This window comes from Perca fluviatilis, chromosome 17 (genome assembly GCF_010015445.1).
Source record: "Perca fluviatilis chromosome 17, GENO_Pfluv_1.0, whole genome shotgun sequence".
NCBI lineage: Eukaryota > Metazoa > Chordata > Actinopteri > Perciformes > Percidae > Perca > Perca fluviatilis.
In genome coordinates, this window is record NC_053128.1 from 31,056,963 (window position 1) to 31,078,559 (window position 21,597).

The 21,597-nt window shown below is 41.1% G+C and overlaps 1 protein-coding gene across 1 annotated transcript in view; it reads right to left on the bottom strand.

Moving 5' to 3' along the window:
* grk3 (G protein-coupled receptor kinase 3) overlaps window positions 1-21,597 on the bottom strand; it is a 117,340-nt gene that overhangs the window by 86,904 nt on the left and 8,839 nt on the right. The window contains 1 exon segment of the mRNA XM_039779065.1: window positions 794-870. Within this exon segment, the coding sequence (XP_039634999.1) occupies window positions 794-870 (77 nt within the window).

Consider the following 21,597-nt stretch of genomic DNA (forward strand, 5'->3'; position numbering starts at 1 on the left):
ATAAGGTGAATGGATTAAGAAGGGTTCTACTTTGGCTCGGCTCCAGCTCTGTCCCTCTGCTCCGGCTTCTCTCACCGCTGAGTCTGACTCGAGGCCGTTTTACAGTCGCGGGACCCAAGCTTTGCGTGCGCCAATGTGACGTCAGAATGACGAAGATCTCGCTGGCGCGCCAGGATTTTGAGCGCGCAAAGCAGAGGACGCGCGCCACACACAAAGCGGAAACAGGAAGCATGGACGAGTTGGAGGACAGCGTGATGCCAGGACTCTCAGAGTGACTGCAGGTCTCTCTGGTAACCTCACTGGGTTAAGATGAGCTCTTTTATGGTGAATGAAAGGCTCGATCCCACCAAGCAGCTCATCCAATCAGATCCAAGCATTGACGTCAATGCTGCTGCCAGTTCTGCAGTTTACCTTTTTTTTTCAACTTTATTCCAGGTATCTAAAACATATTATATTTGATGTGTCTAATACCCAAACAAAGGAAGCTCTGAAGGTAAAATATGCAGACTCTAGCTCTAGCTCAGAGACTTGTGAGCCTCTCGGGGGGGGAGATTGGGGATTGGGCAGCTCAGAGGAGTCATGCACAACGTGTGAATGTGATCACAGTCATAAAAAAAATAAAAAGATCCATTTTTATTTAATTGTGTGCGGCCGAGCGGCCTCGTCTTCTCGCTGAACACCGCTAACTCTATTACCAGGTCTGCAGCATTTCATCTGCTCGGGCTGAGTGGCCCCCGCTAATGTAGTAGTAAGAAAACAATAACCAAAAAAAAATAAATGTTTGGGGACTTACCAATTTTCTGGTTGAAAATTTTGTCAAACGTGAGTTCGTCTCTCTCCTCGAGGTACTTCTGCATCACGCTGCGAATACTGTGGAGGACAAAAGGCGGAGAGGAAAGGGGGATTAATATACAAGGTCGTAGGACTGCTCGATTATGGGAAGAAAAAAAAATATATTTATAAAAGTAACTGTGTGCACATCCCACCTTCTGGCAGGTGCAGGACAAATGAAAGTACTTAAAACGAAAATAATGTAATATTTAATAATGTAATGCAACGTTTCGACCCAACTGGGTCTTCTTCATGCAAAATTTTTTTGCTGAAGAAGACCCAGTTGGGTCGAAACGTTGCATTTTTATATTAAATATGGGAGTTTAAAGCAGTGTTGCGGACATTACATTATTTTCGTAAAAAAAATATATAATCACGATTATATCGGTCAATATTGAAATTACGATAATTTAACACGATTACTCGTTGACTTCTGGAAAAGATGTTGCAGTTATTGAACTTAATAAATCAACAGTAAAAAAAAGAAAAAAACAACATACAACTGTGAGTTTACTTCCAAAACGTAATGAGCTAAATCATAGTTTTTCTCGATTAATCTGTTGTTGTGATCGTTGGGAGCCGAAATCATGATCGCGATTACATTTCGATTAATTGCACAGCCCTAACGTGTCGGTCCCGTACTCCACCTCCAGCTCGGGTCTGTGATCCCGGCCTGGGTTTGGGACTCTCCCTGCCTCCCTACCTGTCCCCCACCCCCCTCCCCCCATGACACAGTCAAAGCTGCAGGGGAGGGAAGAGGAACACAAGGGACCCTGTGGAGGAGCCTGGAGAGATGCACGCTGCCCTGGGAACAGGGCACTAATGAGAATGATTCAATTAACTTAAATTAATATAACTTCAGTAAAAGTACTAATACCACACAGTAGATATACTCTGTTACCAGTTCAAGGTCCTGCAGTGATAATATAACTTCAGTAAAAGTACTAATACCACACAGTAGATATACTCTGTTACCAGTTCAAGGTCCTGCAGTGATAATGTAACTTCAGTAAAAGTACTAACACCACACAGTAGATATACTCTGTTACCAGTTCAAGGTCCTGCAGTGATAATATAACTTCAGTAAAAGTATTAATACCACACAGTAGTATATACTCTGTTACCAGTCCAAGGTCCTGCAGTGATAATATAACTTCAGTAAAAGTACTAATACCACACAGTAGATATACTCTGTTACCAGTTCAAGGTCCTGCAGTGATAATGTAACTTCAGTAAAAGTACTAATACCACACAGTAGATATACTCTGTTACCAGTTCAAGGTCCTGCAGTGATAATGTAACTTCAGTAAAAGTACTAATACCACACAGTAGATATACTCTGTTACCAGTTCAAGGTCCTGCAGTGATAATGTAACTTCAGTAAAAGTACTAATACCACACAGTAGATATACTCTGTTACCAGTCCAAGGTCCTGCAGTGATAATATAACTTCAGTAAAAGTACTAATACCACACAGTAGATATACTCTGTTACCAGTTCAAGGTCCTGCAGTGATAATGTAACTTCAGTAAAAGTATTAATACCACACAGTAGATATACTCTGTTACCAGTTCAAGGTCCTGCAGTGATAATGTAACTTCAGTAAAAGTACTAATACCACACGGTAAACACACCGTTACCAGTTCAAGGTCCTGCAGTGATAATGTAACTTCAGTAAAAGTACTAATACCACACAGTAGATATACTCTGTTACCAGTCCAAGGTCCTGCAGTGATAATGTAACTTCAGTAAAAGTACTAACACCACACAGTAGATATACTCTGTTACCAGTTCAAGGTCCTGCAGTGATAATATAACTTCAGTAAAAGTATTAATACCACACAGTAGATATACTCTGTTACCAGTTCAAGGTCCTGCAGTGATAATGTAACTTCAGTAAAAGTACTAATACCACACAGTAGATATACTCTGTTACCAGTTCAAGGTCCTGCAGTGATAATGTAACTTCAGTAAAAGTACTAACACCACACAGTAGATATACTCTGTTACCAGTTCAAGGTCCTGCAGTGATAATGTAACTTCAGTAAAAGTACTAACACCACACAGTAGATATACTCTGTTACCAGTTCAAGGTCCTGCAGTGATAATGTAACTTCAGTAAAAGTACTAACACCACACAGTAGATATACTCCGTTACCAGTTCAAGGTCCTGCAGTGATAATGTAACTTCAGTAAAAGTACTAACACCACACAGTAGATATACTCCGTTACCAGTTCAAGGTCCTGCAGTGATAATGTAACTTCAGTAAAAGTACTAACACCACACAGTAGATATACTCTGTTACCAGTTCAAGGTCCTGCAGTGATAATGTAACTTCAGTAAAAGTACTAACACCACACAGTAGATATACTCTGTTACCAGTTCAAGGTCCTGCAGTGATAATGTAACTTCAGTAAAAGTACTAACACCACACAGTAGATATACTCTGTTACCAGTTCAAGGTCCTGCAGTGATAACGTAACTTCAGTAAAAGTACTAACACCACACAGTAGATATACTCCGTTACCAGTTCAAGGTCCTGCAGTGATAACGTAACTCCAGTAAAAGTACTAACACCACACAGTAGATATACTCTGTTACCAGTTCAAGGTCCTGCAGTGATAATGTAACTTCAGTAAAAGTATTAATACCACACAGTAGATATACTCTGTTACCAGTTCAAGGTCCTGCAGTGATAATGTAACTTCAGTAAAAGTGTGTAAGTATCATCAGGAACATGGAGTTATTAAAGGAGAATCCTCCCGTTGTAGAAAGAGTAAAGGATCCAACCAGTTGTGTGTTTAATGGTCCACACACACACACACACACACACACACACACACACACACGTGTGTTTAATGGTCTCATCATCTCAGCTGTAGACTTGTAGTCGGCTAGTTTACTTTAGAATCAAACATCAGATTTTATAAACTACATGTGTTAATGAGTCATATATTTCTCTTTGTCTTTCTGTATCTTTTTGTCTCTTTCTGTCAGTTTCTTTCTTTCTTTCTTTCTTTCTTTCTTTCTCTCTCTCTCTCTTTATGTCTCCTTTCTGTCCCTTTTTCTCTTTCTCTCTCTCTCTCTTTATGTCTCCTTTCTGTCCCTTTTTCTCTTTCTCTCTTTCTCTTACTTACTTTCTGTCTGTCGGTCTGTCTCTTTCGGTTTCTATCTTTCTTTGCCTCTCTTTATGTCTCTTCCTGTCTGTCTGTCTGTCTGTCTGTCTGTCTGTCTGTGTCTGTCTGTCTGTCTGTGTCTCGCTCTCTCTTTCGGTCTCTTCATTTCTGACTTTTTCTGTCTGTCTCTTCCTTTCTGTCTCTCCGTCTCTTTCTTTCTTTCTTTCTTTCTTTCTTTCTTTCTTTCTTTCTTTCTTTCTTTCTCTCTTCCTTTCCGTCTCTGTCTTTCCGTCTCTGTCTTTCTTTCTTTTTCTTTCTTTCTGTCTTTGTCTGTCTGTCTCTGTCTTTCTGTCTGTCTTTTCGTGTCTGTCTGTCTGTCTCTTCCTTTCTGTCTCTTCCTTTCCGTCTCTGTCTTTCTTCCTTTCTTTCTTTCTTTCTGTCTTTGTCTCTTCCTTTCCGTCTTTCCGTCTCTGTCTGTCTCTTCCTTTCTGTCTCTTTCTGTCTGTCTCTTCCTTTCTGTCTCTTCCTTTCTGTCTCTTCCTTTCTGTCTCTTCCTTTCTGTCTCTTCCTTTCTGTCTCTTCCTTTCTGTCTCTGTCTTTCCGTCTCTGTCTGTCTGAAGTAGTAAGCGGCACGGCCAAAATAAAAGACTCCAGTAAAGTACAAGTACCTCAACGTGTGGCCCCAAGTACAGTAGCTGAGTAAAAGTACTTCAGTTACATCCCAGCACTGTAATCTCTGCAGTATTTCCACGTGGTTAGTGTCGGCTCACGTGGCGAGGTAATGCTGCTTTCTGTCCCCGCAGCGGATAAAAACCACAACCATAAATAACCTTTTGTTTCCAGGGAGAAAATGTTAAAGTCTATAGAAGCTGTGGCTGAACTAAATGTGTGTGTGTGTGTGTGTGTGTGTGTGTGTGTGTGTGTGTGTGTGTGGGACTTTATCGTCACGTGACGACTAGCGAACCTTGGGCCATACACAGGACTTCGGAACGCTTCTGAATTAGGTTTTAAATACTCTAAGACTAAAAGATTTGAATGCATTACATAGCAGAGCTGCAAAGGTTAATTAGCACTGCACAGTACTGGGCTCGGCCTCTCTGCGTGCAGTGTCCTCTGGGTACTACGGTTTTATCCCACCATTAAGACCAGGGCTGGAGTACTTGAGTCCGGTCTTGGACTCACAGACCGATCTCATAAATGAATGAATGTATGTATGTATGTATGTATGTATGTATGTATGTATGTATGTATGTATGTATGTATGTATGAATGAATGAATGAATGAATGTATGTGTGTCTGTGTGTGTGTGTGTGTGTGTGTGTGTGTGTGTGTGTGTGTGTGTGTGTGTGTGTGTATGTATGTATGTATGTATGACACGCCAATTTGTATGCCGTTTTTGTGCGTTTTCAAGACGCTAAATCGCTTTTTAGCGCGTTTATCAGCGCCGTTCGGCCGCCATTGACCTACATTGCGTGTGAATTTTCGCCGTAGCGAGTAGTATGAAAGGACGCAAGTCCGCGGAAGGAGGTGGTGGATGGGTAAAAACACATAAAAGTACTTTTTTATAGTTTTCCTAAGCGTGTGACGTTGGTCACCCTCGTGTTTTTGTGTTTTTTTTGTGTTACTAAAGCCTTTCCCTAATGTTCTTTTCCTAAATCCAACCTTTATTTATTTTTACAAACGCGTGTGGACGTTTCGCGGATAGTAGGCGCTTTCATGATAGTTCGGCTTCTCGCGATAGTTCGGCGCTCTCGCGATAGTTGGGGCGCTTCGCGATAGTTCGCCTTCCCGATAGTTCGGCGCTCTTCGCGATAGTAATGGCGCTGCTTTCGCCGATAGTACGGCGCTGCTTGCGATAGTTCGGCTCTCGCTGATATAGTTCAAGCGCTCTCACGCGATGAGTTCGGCCCCTCTCGCGATAGTTCGGCGCTTCTCGCGATAGTTGGCGCTTCTCCGCGATAGTACGGGCGCTCTCTGCGATAGTATCGGTCGGCTCTCTCGCGATAGTTCGGCGCGCTCTCTCGCGATAGTTCGGCGCGCTCTCTCGCGATAGTTCGGCGCGCTCTCTCGCGATAGTTCGCCGCGCTCTCTGGCGATAGTTCGGCGCGCTCTCTGGCGATAGTTCGGCGCTTTTCTGCGATAGTTGCGCTTCTCTGGCGATAGTAATGGCGCTCTCGCGATATTCGGGCGCTTCTCGCGATATGTTCGCGCGCTCTCGTGATAGTGTTCGCCTCTCAGCGATAGTACGCCCTTCCGCGATAGTAGTCCGCTCTCTGGCGATAGTTCGGCGCGCTCTCTGGCGATAGTACGGCGCGCTCTCTCGCGATAGTTCGCGCTCTCGCGATAGTTCGCCGCGCTCTCTCGGAGAGATAGTATCGGGCGCGTTTTCGCGAGTAGTACGGCGCCCTCGCGATAGTTCGGCGCGCTCTCTCGCGATAGTTCGGCGCGCTCTCTCGCGATAGTACGGCGCGCTCTCTCGCGATAGTTCGGCGCGCTCTCTCGCGATAGTACGGCGCGCTCTCTCGCGATAGTTCGGCGCGCTCTCTCGCGATAGTTCGCCGCGCTCTCTCGCGATAGTACGGTGTGCATGTTTACATCCGCTGTATACAGGATAGATCTACACTTGGATAGCTCAAAATGCGTCCAGATAACACGCCACTTGGTTTTAGGAAAGTGGCGTGTATGTTTACGCAAAGTCATGATGTCATGTTGGGACTCAAGACGCTCAAAACGGTCTCGGACTCGCTGGTATTTGGTCTTGGACTTGTCTCAGTCTCGGCCACTGGTCTTGCCAAATATGGCTTTTGTTTGTAAGTTTATTTGTTTAGGACAATGCACATTAATCAACTTTTCTGTAAATGCGCCAGTGTTAGCCAGTCGGCTGATTTTCAACTGTAGTCCTAGTTACCTAGTATGCATGTCTTTACGGTGGGAAGAAACCGGAGCAAAATACGCAAACATGGGGAGAAGATGAAAACTCCACACAGAAAGGCCTGAGATGACCTGGATTCGAACCCTGAACCTTCTTGCCGTGAGGCAGAAGTGCTAACCACTGAGCCACCATACTGCCACCGTGCTGGTCTCGACCGAGTCGAATTGTCTTTATTATGTGTGAAATAATATTGGAGGGAAAGTGAAACACCGCTTGGACGGGGATGTTGTTCAGCTTTTCACAAGTTTAGACAGCTAGCCAACGCTACGCCGACGTTTGCTAACGTTAGTGCAACATCGTTAGCCTAGCTTGCTAGGTAAATATTGGGAGTTTCCTTTATCTGCGTCCATGTTGTCAACACAAGACCTGTGGTGTTAGTGCTCCCTTTGTACCATCATTTTTTTGAATGAAATATTAAGCTTCGCTCCTTCGACACGGGTGGGTTTTTCTTACGTTACACACAAAGCTAACTGAGCTAACTGTACGTATGCTAGCGGAAATTAGCCAACGTTGGCGAGCCAGCCAGCAACTTCGGCAGTAGAGTTTCGGCGAGCTAACCGCAACAGTATTATTCGTCGCCCATGATCAACCTCTGCTGCTAAAAGCAGTCAACCTGCAGTGATGTTTGAAATGGAGACACACATATCGTGCTTTTTCAGGCCAGATCCAGGCCATTTTATTTATTTTTTGTCCTGGACTCTGTCTCAAATCTTTTTGGACTCTGTCTTGACTTGGTCTCGACTAGTCCTGGTCTTGGACTTGGTCTTGGACTCGACAAAATGTGGTCTTGACTACAGCCCTGATTAAAACATGCATGCTGGGTGTATTTGGTGAGGGGTTAAGGCGTCCTTCAAGAAAATGTGACATTTTTAAATAAATAAAAAAAAAAAAAGCAATTTCCCCTATACATTATATGTCTCTCTGTGGGTTTTTATGTCTCTTTGTAGTCGGTTTGTGTCTCTTTTGGGTCATTTGTGTTTTCTTTGGGGTCGCTTTGGGTCTCTGGACATTTGGCGTCTCTTTGTAGTCGGTTTGTGCCCCTTCGTGGTAGTTTTGGGTCTCTTTTTCACATCATTTTGGACCGTCACGATCACCATATCTGTGTCTAAAACATTGGAAAAGCTAGAGCAGATAATACATACATAACTCTCAAAAAGCTTGAAGACTAAACTTGCTAAAGAAGTCTAACTACAATCATTAAAAGGTTTTAGTTACATTAATTCGCTGAGGTGGTGCACAAAACGGCTCGGCGTGCTGCACCTAAACCTTATAATGGCGGGGGGGGGGGAAACAGATTGGTTGCGTAGCCGTTGCCGCTCTGAAAAAAAGTGACTCCTGCGCTGCAAGCAATGACAAAAATGAAAGCTGAATTTACATTCTTCCCCCTTTTGCAAGGCGTTGACATGCTGTTATTGTAGGTTATACATTTCCCCCATCTAATACTACTTAAAACGTCAAAAAAATCATCATCATCCCAGAGGACCCCAGCAGACCAGTTATCCCAGTTGGTTATGTGTAGGCAGATTTTAACTGGAGAGTGGGAAGGAGCAGTGGATGCAACATTTCAACTGCAGCTACAGAACAACAAGAATCTAGGAAGTAAACACTTCCTCTTTCAGAGGCCTATATATGTATGTGTGTGTGTGTGTGTGTGTGTGTGTGTGTGTGTGTGTGTGTGTGTGTGTGTGTGTACCCTGCTGAATCATTAGCAGCTGATTCTGGATTACACTCCGACGCCATGTTGGTAACATTTACTGCAAAAAGCAGGGCCTTCTTATGCAATAAAAACAGGCATGGGGGAGAAATTGTATTACCCTACGGTCTACTTTATTCCCATATAATGCCCATATTTAATGCGTCTTTTTAAAAAAAAAATATATATATATCCTTGCACTGCTATAGTTTTTCTATTACTATGTCTACATTATTCTCTTACATTGTCCATATTTACTGCTGGTCTCTAGACTTTATCCGTGCACTATTGGACTTATTTGCACTATACCACCAGGACACACCCTCTCGTAGAGCACCTTACCATGCATGACTCACATTTATTTTCACTTTATTTAGTATCTTTTTCTTTTACTGTCCATATTATTCATGCGGTTATTTTATCATCCTGTTTATGATGCATGTGTATGTTGTGTGTGTGATGTCTATATAAGCTACTGAGAGCTTGAATTTCCCCTTGGGCATTAAGAAAAGTATCTATCTATCTATCTATCTATCTATCTATCTATCTATCTATCTATCTATGATGCATATTGTATGGTTGCTGAGGTTAGTCAGAGAGGACAGTGTACAGACAGCTTTGGGTAATGAAAACACAGGTGCATTTAAAAGAAAATTGGAATCATGCACTACATTATTATATGTAGTAATGTCAGTTCAGCCATAACTGTTCTCATGTTAACAATAGTCCTATCTTGCCGGTTTGTGTCGTTAAAGCATCAACACATAGCATTTTAACCCTTGTGCTGTCCTTGGGTCAAATTCTACCCAGTTATTAAAAAAATGTATTTCAGAATTATGGGTTTCTTTTAACCAAATTGCGCAAAAATAACACGGATGCACGTTGTATGGTATGTAACCCAAATATAAGTAGCCTATTTTATTTTGTCCTCGTTGCTTTGGGGTGAACTTTGGTGATCCAGGCTCAGGTCCTTTGATGTGAAAGCCCTCTTACTGCTTTATATTACATTATAGATTTCTCATATATTTAGAATGTCATCTGTGTTTTCCTTCTCATAGGATAAATAAAAAGGTATTCCCACCTTAAATTGGTGCATAAAAGTGTATCAGAATGCAGGAAATTAAGTATTTGACGCTCAAAATAACCCTGGGGGAGGACACCTAGGACCCCCCACTTTGAAATGCCCCCCCTCCCCCCAAAGGCCCATTCTGAGCCAGGAAAGAATATATATGGTACTGTATACCCACTACAATATATTAGACTACACCACTTGATACACTTGAGTGAAACACAAGTTGTAGCGTAAGTAGGCAGCTGTATTCATATTAAAACTGAAATACAAGGCTGAAACCTGTCCGGTTGAGGACCTGGGGTAAAAAAAAGAGACACACGAGTGAATGTGTGAGTTTCAGGACACATGGGGGAACTGCAGACACACTCCCAAAAGCCACCAACGCTCGTCTTCTACTGGCTCCTAGGTGAGCTCTTTTTACACTCCCAAAAGCTACCAATGCTAGTCTTCTACTGGCTCCTAGGTGAGCTCTTTTTACACTCCCAAAAGCTACCAACGCTCGTCTTCTACTGGCTCCTAGGTGAGCTCTTTTTACACTCCCAAAAGCTACCAACGCTCGTCTTCTACTGGCTCCTAGGTGAGCTCTTTTTACACTCCCAAAAGCTACCAACGCTCGTCTTCTACTGGCTCCTAGTTGAGCTCTTTTTACACTCCTAAAAGCTACCAACGCTAGTCTACTACTGGCTCCTAGGTGAGCTCTTTTTACACTCCCAAAAGCTACCAACGCTTGTCCAAAAGCTTCTGCTGTGATGACAAAGTTGGGAGACCCTCCTAGAGCTGTAATCGGGCCTTAAAAGTTCGGCCCGACAAGTCCTGAGCCCGACAGAATGCGGCCCAAGCCCGACAAGTTCATTTTGATTGACAGCTTTTTAAAACCCCGAATCCATTTACAGCTCGATATTATTCAAATGTGCGCACACACACACAGCTTCTATTGTCAAGAATGAGTAGTTTAAAATATTTTTTAACATCATTTATTCATGACTAAAGTAGGCTATAAGCCAGTTTGGAAGTTGGAACAAAAATTAAATACGTCCTCCGGAGGCCAGCCTCCGTTTCACCTCCTCAGTCAGCATCCATTTTCTCGCTAATCGGAATCACCCGACCGCTCATTTACCGCGCAAGCCCGAGCCCGGCCCGATGCCCATGTTGTGTTCGGGCAAAGATCTTCAGCTCTAGACCCTTCCAATGTCATCGTGACTACATGTCTTTCTAAATACGTCTAAAAAGTTTGATTTATTTTATACAGCATGCTGGTTTTATTTACTACATCGACAGGACTAGGGCTGGGCGATATGGAGAAAACCAAATATCACGATATTTTTGACCAAATACCTCGATATCGATACCGCAACGATATCGTAGTGTTGACTATCGGTGCTTTCACAAAATATTTACACAATGAGATTTTTGATAAATAATCATCAGTAATGTGGATATAATGACTAAGTGGGTAAAGGCAAATAATATAACAGTTACAGCAGTCTGGTAAGTTCAGAAAATGACATCACTTTACTGTAATGCAGCCTTTAAAACCAGGAAAAGACACTTATGCCATATTACGATATCCAAAATCTAAGCAGTTATCTAGTCTCATATCGTGATATCGATATAATATCGATATATTGCCCAGCTCTAGACAGGACGACTGCTCAGCCTGCATTCACACGTGTATTTTATATGAATGCCGGCCTGTACAAGAAGTACATAGTGGACTAAGGCTACTCAAGTAACATTTTGAGGTATTTGTACTTGAATATTTCCATTTTCCATACTTTCAACTTCTACATCTCGGAGGCACATATTGTACTTCTTACTCCACTGCATGACTTTGCAAAGTATGAAATTTGCAAATAAGTCATTAAAAAGGTCACGCATATCACGCTTATTTGCGCTTATATATAAGTTTTTCCTTGTATTTTGGGTGTCTACTAGAACACGTTTACATGCCTTGATGAGTCTCTTTGTTGTCTTTGTCCAAAAAAAAAGAAGAAAAGTGGACACACAGTGCCAGGTTTCTCCAGAAAGAATAGACCAGTTCCTATTTCTGCACAGAGGCAAATTCACAGCACCTTTCAGTGCTTGAGGAACATATATCTTTCAGCGTCACTATCAGACTCATTTCCTTTCCCAACGGGACCAGAATACAGGAGCAAAATGAGACATATTCTAACCTTTATTTATCCAGGTTAAGTCGATTGAGAACAACTTCTCATTTGCAACGACGATCTGATCACATTCACATTTGGTAGTTCCACATTGCTACCTGGAAGCTGCCCGCTACAACCCCAGTCTGATCTGCTGGCCACTGAGCAGCTCCACTGGAGCCGTTGGAGGTTAAGGGCCTTGCTCAAGGGCACCTCAGTGGTGGTAATGATGGAGGGAGCTGTTCTTTCACTTTCCCCCCACCCAGATTTTATCCTGTCAGTCTGGGGATTGAACAGACAACCTCCCGGTCACAAGCTCGCATCTCTAACCTTTGGGCCACCACTGCCATATTGTTGAAACTGCACCCATTCTTCTTAAGATGTCTCTGGCTGTTCATCGGCTGTTTCGCAGAACGATTGACTGATTGATTAATTGGGAAACATTTTCAGAATATACTTTTAACCCTTTACATTGAAGTTAAAAGGGAAAAATGTGGAGGTGTATTTTATCGGTTATTATTCAACGGTTTTACTGTCTGAATTGGTCTTTATGTGAACTCAAATGAGCCTGACGACCGTGACCTAGACTGCGGCGGACGAGCACAGTCTAGGTCAGGTTTCATAATGAACCAAAACTATTTTTACACTTCTCATAATAACATAACGGATCTCTGAAATCATGTGGGGGAAAACTGTGGCCGTTCTGCATCATGAGTACTTTTAGTACTTTATACCGTGCAATTCAAATATACCTACGTTTACGCAAGCAAGGTTTTGAAGTTCTTTCTTTCCTTCTTTCTTTAATTTTATGTCGAACTTTGAATTGCTCTCTTCTTTTCAGTTGATTAGCTTTGTTTTTAGCGCTTTCTTTTAACCCTTGTGTTGACTTCGGGTCAAATTGACCAGTTTTATAATCAGAAAATATGGGATGTAGAAATAAGCGCTGAAAATGTGTAGAAGAAAAATGTAACAATTTAAAATAGGGCTGTGCAATTAATCGAAATGTAATCGTGATTATGATTTTGGCTCCCAATGATCACAATAACTGAATAATCGAGAAAAAACATTATTTAGCTCATTACGTTTTGCAAAGTAAACTCTTATTTTCTCTTTGTGTTCTGAATGAAAAAATAAAGTTTCAATAGGAAAAGTATTACGGCAAATTTCACAGATGTATGCGTTTTTTTTAACTGTTGATTTATTTAACTTTAACTAAGTTTTTCAAGTTCAATAATTGCAACATCTTTCCAGAAGTCAACGATTAATCGTGTTAAATTATCGTGATTTCAATAATGACTTAAATAATCGTGATTATATTTTTTTCCATAAATCGAGCAGCCCTAATTTAAAACGTTGGAAAAAGCTAAAACAAACCGTGACAAAAAAGGCGTCAAAAACGTTTTCAAGGTTGACGGGAAGACAACACAAGGGTTAAGGCTGATTTATGCTTCTGCGTCGAATCAACAGCGTGCTCCTGCAGACCCCTCTGTAAGGACTGTGATTGGTCGACTGGTCCTGTGTGTTGATAGTTCCAGCAGCCTACTGTGGGGAGTAGCAACATGCTAGTTCACTGACATCAGCTCTGCAAAAATAAACTCAAGACATATTTTGGTTACAATGACGGGGTTATCCGTTTGTAAAGTGTCTTATATGTCAGTCACGTTTTGAGATTAGCACTTCGCCAGCAAGCAGTAGCTAGTTTGTGGGCAGTTGTGCTAAAACAAAAGCTTAAAACAGCCTTTAGGTCAAACGGTGCAAAGAAACTCCCGCACACGGTCTAACTTGCAAAGATAAATGTAATAGCTGGCAACGTTTTCGGTAATAGAGCTTCATTCTTTTTTGTCTTTTTGGCCTGATGGTCTAGTACACACGAGACATTTGCCAGCTTTTAAATGGATCTTTCCAAGTTGGACAGTGTGAAGGACTTTCTTTGCAACTTTTGACCCACTCCCCCACCCTCCGATGCGCCTGCATCACATTATAGATGTGCAAAGTATTTTACTGTTCTGAGCTCCTTCTTTTACCATTAAAAGCTCCCGAAGTACTAGGATCAGTAAGTGTAAAGAAGGCCCAGCTTTAATTAGCTGCTGATCTCCACGCTGACGCTCACCAACATTGTCTTGGTGACTATTTAACGCTGCAGGAAGTGTGCACGTGTGTCAATATTTAACATGTTAACAGGATCTCACTGTCATTTTTAGAGCTGCGTCTGTGGCCATGTAAGTAATTAAACCGTGTTGATAACAGACCACACAGCCCAGTGCCAAGGCTTTGATGTGTTCAAATATACTTTAGACCAGGGGTGGGACAAAATAGCGATACGGCAATATATCGTTGTCCTTTAAGCGATACGAGAATCTACACGTTGGCGCCAAATATCGATATTTTAATGAGTTTAAAAAAGGCGCTTTAAAGCTTTAGTGCGTGACTTTTTGATATGAATGAACGTCCGTTACATTCAAGCCGTTGCCAAATGAGTTGCTACAAAGCTAATTAAGACTATCAGCTCCACACAGCTCTCTCTGGATCTCTCAGTATGACTACGTTCAGAAGATTGTGGCGTCCGGTGACTTTCGCGCGTAGAAACTTAAATAGAATATACTAGAATATTAATCTGAGTCTGTCAGCAGCAAAACCAGCACTTTTGTGAAGGTAAATATAAGCTGCACAATTGCTCTATTAACTTAGATTTTAGCTCGTTTCTCAGCCGCTGGCTGCAGCGATCTCTCTTACTACTGGACCAATGTCAAAGACTGTTCCCATCAGTCACTTAGACACAACACAGGAACATAGGGTTGTCACAAGTTAATTCAAAATTAAGTAGTTGTAGTGAAAACAAAGAGCGACAAAAACGTTTAAAAAGCGAATTTTTTAATATTGACCCACGAAGACAAATAAATTTAAATAAGTTAAAATAAATAAATAAAATTAAATAGATTCCCCTGCTCCCAGTGTTGCTAACTAATGGCTCCTTGATTGGGTTGAGTGTCTTTTTACTAAAAATAAATAAATAAATAACTAACTCATGGAGTGTTAAGATATTTTGCACGTTTCTACATCTAGAAACCGTACATTTTTTTGTGCGTTTTTATTTAGTATAATTTGATGAAAACGGGTCAGATTTTTGTATTTTATTCATGGCACAATTGCAATAGTTTTATTAACTACTATTATTTATTGACTTACATAACCTTTCAGCTTAGGTTCTACTGATTTTAATTTACTTTAGGCACTGGAAGAGCATTTCTTCGTTCCCCGTTTGAAGGGTTAATCGTTAGTTGTCAACCGTTCAACTAATCTCCAACTATTTTTGGCAATTTAATCCCAAAAAATAAATATTCTCTGATGTCAGCGTGTTAAATGTGAATATTGTTCTAGTTTCTTCTCTCCTCTGGGACAGGAAACTGAATATATTTGAGTTGTGGACAGAGCAAGACATTTGAGGACGTCATCTTGGGCTTTTGGGGGAACTGTGATCCACATTTGTTTTTACCATTTGACATTTTATCGACCAAACAACCAATACATTCATCCAGAAAGCAATCAAGAGATTAATCAACGATGAAAATAATCGTTAGTTGCAGCCCTCCACCGGTTTAAGAAACACTGCAGCATTAAATCGGTCAGTTAGGGTTAGGGCTGACGAAACAAACATGACCCGAAACCTTCTGTAAGCTCATTTAAGCCTCTAGGCATGCATTTACTCTTTACCTGGAAGACTAGTTAGCTTTAAAAACCTGTTTTTCTGGCTACTGCTTGGCACCTGACTGCAACTAGTACAGTAAGTAAGTATAGGGATTAGGGGAGGGAGAGGGGGTTGTGTGTGGATGGAGCTGCATAAGACAAATGGAGCAATTTTCAGACAAGCCATCATTTCCTTTTAGCTCAGGTACTGAGGGAGTGAAAAGACTTTGGATTAGATACCTTTATCTGCGTCTCCCCTGGGTTTGTGGGAGACTTCGGTGCGCATATTTGGCTCAGGGTCTTTCCTCACCAAAATGTGATGTTTTTCAGTGAAAGAAATATGCAATTTGACATCATTATGGACCGTCACTAATCACCGTATCTGCGTCTAAAACATTGGAAAAGCTAGAGCAGATAATAAGAGGACAAAACGTGCTAAAGAAGTCCAACTTCAATCGTTAGATCTGAGAAAAGTCTTTAAGTTACTTTGATGCTTTTTTCCCCTGTCGTTTTGCCGGGTTTTTTTGCACCGTTTCTGGGACTTTTTTGACGCATTTCACATTTATTCAGCTTTAGGTGCTGCCAGAAGGGGATAAATCTGCCTTTATAGCTGCTGAAACCTTGTCTACCCCTGTGTGAAGCCTAAAACAAAAGAAAAACAATGCTGTCTCTAGGGGTGGGAATCTCCAGAGGCCTCACGATACGATATAATCACGATACTTACCTCACGATACAATATTATTGCGATTTTAAACATATTGCAATATTCTGCGATATATTGCAATTTATTACCTTTTTTCCAACTTCAAATTTTTCCCAATTTAAAATGATGTCCCCAAAAGGAAAATCTGTTTTTATCTAAAAAGATACATGTCTCTGTCTGTTCATCTCACTTCAATTTTATTGCTGCAAAATGGGATTGTCAAGCAGACAGACTGACCAACACAGATATAATGATAGATGGATACTTGCCGTCTGTGTATCGACACAGTATTGCCACGAAAAATATTGCGATACTATGCTGTATCGATTTTTCGTCGTAGCAACAAATGTTACTTTCGGGATATAGCACCTCGTGTGATTAGAACACGATGGCTGGCTGACACGATGTCCCGATCGGTCGATTAAATCAACTCGGGCTGCAACTAAACCATTATTTTCATGGTTGATAAATCGGTCGATTATTTTTCTGGATGAATGGATCAGTTGTTTTGGTCTCTAAAATGTCAGAAAATGGTGAAAAATGTGGATCAGTGTTTCCCCAAAAAAGCCCAAGATGAAGATTGTTTTGTCCACAACTCAAATATATTCAGTTTACTGTCACAGAGGAGAGAAGACACTAGAAGAATATTCACATTTAACAAGCTGGAATCAGAGAATTTTTACTTTCTTTTATAAAAAATGACCCAACCTGATCAAGCGATTATCTAAATAGATGGCGGTTAATTTAATAGTTGACAACCAGGGTTGCAAAATTCCAGGAATTTTCTAAGATGGAAACTTTCCATGGGAATAAACCGGAATTAAATGGGAATAAACTGGATATTTTTAATATTGCTTGTTATAATTCTGTTAGTCTATAACAGGGAACTTAAATGTAGTTGAAAAAAAAAAACATCTTGCAGCATAATCTTGGTTAAAACAAACCGATTTAATGCAACTTCAGTTGAATGTCCTCCCTGTATTCGTCAATGACATGAACGCAGTAACCAGCATATAGGCTACTACATACTGGGCAATACATAACCCACTGCTATTATGAACCTATGTGTGTTAATTGTATAGCCCACTAACTATAGTAAATCAAAATTGAAATGTTTCCAGAATTCCCCAGCTAAAAACTTCCCATGGAAAGCAATATTAAAAACATCCAGTTTATTCCCATTAATTCCCGGGGGGGTGGGGGCTGTAAATCAGGAAGGGAGGACCATGACTTTGCAGTGTGTTTAGCCATTGTTGCCGTAATTCTGAGCCAATAAAGTGTGTCTGGCGTGGACGGCGAGGTTGTTGCGTTTCTAGCGGTTCCTGCCGTAATTCGAAGCCCTCTCATCTGGTGGAAAAATGAATAGCGGCACGATACCTCAACTTGCAGAATTTGCAAGGAGGCATCTCTGCGTCGCGGCTTCAAGCTGCGCTTCCGAAAGGGTCTTCGGCGTCTCAGGAATCACTGCGAGGCCAAGACGTTCCCGACTTACCCAAGACCATGTTCACAGGTTAGTTTTTTCGTCCGTAAAAACCTTGAACTAGCCAAGCAAAAGTGTGAAATGCGGTGAAAAATTATGCAATTTTGCCAAAACCATGTTCATCTTGTCAGCTGAATGGCTGCACTGCTATATGCACTGGTTTTGTTTTGCAGTGCTTTTGCCCATACCCAGTACAAGTCTGGAACGTGTCTGGGGACACTAGTTGTTGCACTATGACCATTAAAGTGATGGTTCGGAGTAATTTCACCCTAGGGTCCTTTGCACCATGACCTCGAGCCAAACACCCCCCCCCAGAAGCTTTTTTCACCTGGGTCGAACATTGGGAGAGTTAGCTAGAGTAGCGTTATCAGCTGAATAGCTTAGCGCAGGGGCTAATGGATCCACGTTTGTATCTTGTAAGTTACCCCACTAATAATGGCCGAAATGATACCAAACGTCTACAAGTAGTACAAATAGGTTATGCTCTCATAAAACGATGGATTGGAAAGTTTGTAAGTAATAAATATTTTTGTTGCATCTCTTTTCGGTGCTGTAATTTGTAGACGGCCCTAAGCACTCGTCTCACAGCAGCAACAACAACAGCAGAGAGCTGAAGAGAGCAGGCAAGTGTTATTTACATAAACTTCTGGTGTACTTACAAACTTTCCAATCCATCGTTTTATGAGTGCATAACCTATTTGTACTACTTGTAGACGTTTGGTATCATTTCAGGCATTATTAGTGGGGTAACTTACAAGATACAAACGTGGATCCATTAGCCCCTGCGCTAAGCTATTCAGCGGCTAACGCTACTCTACGCTAACTCGCCCAATGTTAGACCCAGGTGAAAAAAGCTTCTGGGGGGGTGTTTGGCTCGAGGTCATGGTGCAAAGGACCCTAGGGTGAATTACTCCGAACCATCACTTTAATTGCATTTTATTACGTTCTATGCTGGATTGCACGTCTTGTAATGACATTTTTCAAATATTTTAATAAAGAAGTTCATGTTTCAAGTACATGGAGTCTTAGAAAATTGTGTTAGCTAAATCGGCATCGAGAACAGTGTTATTTTACCGGTATTGGCACCAAGTGCTGAATTTTTGGTATCGTGACACCCCTATTTCCTAATCAGCAATCACCGTTTGAGCAACAAAACCGAAACAAGTGAACGAAATAGCGAAAAATCAGCTGAAACGGAAGACGACAGGCGTCTACTTGAGGCTGCACACACACACACACACACACACACACACACACACACACACACACACACACACACACACACACACGTGCGACAACGGCACTCTCTTTGGAAATCTGCGTACGTTACGAGTAGGACTTCTTCTGCTTTAACCGTTTGAGGCAGAGTCGTCTTGGAGGAGTCAAACGGGCCCATTGGGGCTTTTTTTTTTTTTTTCCTGATGAGTCAGCGCATCATCCGAGAAGGACATTAATAATCCTGAGCAAACTGCTCGCCCCGGGAGTACCACTACACGATATTAAAATGTTACGTGAATCAATATTGAACTCAAATACAGCGAAGTAATTACAACCATGAGTCACACAGATGAAGAAACAGGGTGATTGAAAAGTTATTTTTACCAGAGCTCAACTGACAAATGTTTATTGGGTTTTTTTAAATTACGTTACTTTGTATTTTTACTTGGGAGTAAAGTAGAAAACCAGACCAAGCATCAGTGTTTCCTCTGTGGTCATTTGACCATGGCGCCCCCCCCCCCACGGTATCAGAAATAGGGCTGCATTGTTAGAGTGAATCCTATGTTGCCGGTCAGCATGTTGTGACTAAAAGTGAGCCAACAAAAGACCAAAAAAAACAACCTAATTACTTGCACTGAGACAATAAAAATGCATTGGCCCACCTATCTACAGCCAGGGGAGACCTGATGAGCACTATTTCAACAGACGGTGGAGTATCCCTTTAAGCCTGGTCTTGCAAATTTAAATTAAGTTAACTGGTGATTTTCGTTGTTTGTGAGCTAAATTGCACGTGGCTGTCGATTCGATATAATAGCGATTGCTCACGTTTGTATTTGAGGAGCATTATTTCCATGCTGAAGTAGTGACCCTGCATTAAGATGATGTAATTAATAGTGGGTTTATTGTTATTTGCTACATAATGCTTATAGCCTATATGTCGAGATCAAAGTTGGCCTATATAGGAAGTCAAAAATATAGTTCAATCACAGCTGAGAATATGCCTCATTGGGTGTGTGAATAGAGGTGAATACATATATTTGTTAGGGTTGCAGCGAAGTGTCAGCTCCATTTCATGGAGTTGCTAAAAAAAAATCCTAAAAAAGGAAACCCTGAAGCCTGCAGGGTTTTCCCCTACAGTTAGAGGGGGCGCACCACCTAAGCCGACTGAATGTGAAATGTGAGCATTAAATAAATATATATATATATATATATATATATATATATATATATATAGTTCCTTATATTACTTATATTACTCTTCACAAGTAAAATAAATGATCAGTTCACTACTCTCATTGAATTTGGGTGTTTTATTCAATTTTATAACATGTAAAAAATAAAATAAAAAATAAAAAAAGGTGACATAAATGTAGGAAAAAGCTTCAAAAACATAAAAATTAAGAGCAAAAAAAAAAAATCCACAAACATCCAAAAAGCGGCGACATTGTTTTTTTTTTTTTCATTAAAAATTTTGACCCAGAAAAACTAAAAGTTGCATCGTCGTCGGGAAGGCAACCACGAGGGTCATTGACAAGTTGTGTCTTTGAACTTTTTGAGTTATTTTATTAATTATCTCCTCGAGCTTTTCCCAACGTTTTAGACGCAGATATCGGTAATAAAAACGGTGTGACATGACATCAAATTGCATTTTTCTTGATGACGAAACCAAAATGTGTGCACCTAATGGCGCTTTTCCATTACATCACGTGTGTCAAACTCGAGGCCCGCGGGCCAAATGCGGCCCCACGCAGATTTTGATCCGACCCTCATATCAATTTAGGTTCACGATACATTTTGGCCCGCCTAGTTTTTGTAGCTTTTTTTCTGAAGTTTCTGTCACTTTTTCGCCACTTTTCCAACGTTTTTGGGGCCTTTTCTGGCGTTTTTTTTTTTGTTTTTTTTTTTGGTCGCTTTTTTCTTTGATGCCCAAGTTACTTTTTGGGGGCTTTATGTATATATGAGACACGCAATAATCCAGTAAAAGATCCTTGACTTTTTCGATGAAATAAAAGCCTGGCCCTTGATGTGATTCTTAGTTTCCAGTGTGGCCCTCTGGGAAATTGAGTTTGACACCTCCATCATGTAATGGAAAAAAAGCCAAATGTTGTTCACAAACCTAGGGGGGAAAACACTGGCATGGGACGTCGTTTTTTCACTTATGGAAATAATACTTCTTGTAAGTCACGTTTGACAATTAAGATATCAGATGTCATCTGAATTGATCCTGTCGACAGCCGAGTTTCCACTTTGGCAGATAACGTTACACTAGCTAATAGGGGTGGGAATCACCAGAGGCCTCACGATACGATATCATCACAATACCCATGTCACGATACGATATTATTGCGATTTTAAACATATTGCAATATTTGTTCTATCTAAAAAGATAAATTTCTCTGTCTGTTCATCTCACTTCAATGTTATTGCTGCAAAATGAGATTGTCAAGCAGACAGACTGACCAACACATATATCATAAAAGATCGATACTTGGCGTCTGTGTATCGATACAGTATTGCCACGAAAAATATCACGATACTATGCTGTATCGATTTTTTCCCCCCACCCCTACTAGCTAATGTTATACTTTTACAGATCTAGGTCACGAGTACACGGTAGGAAAATCATACCTGCAAACTGACAAGGGCTGAAAAAGGTGACAAAAAGGTGATTCAATATTTCAACAACACAGAGTGCTGATTTTGTCTGGGACAGACATCC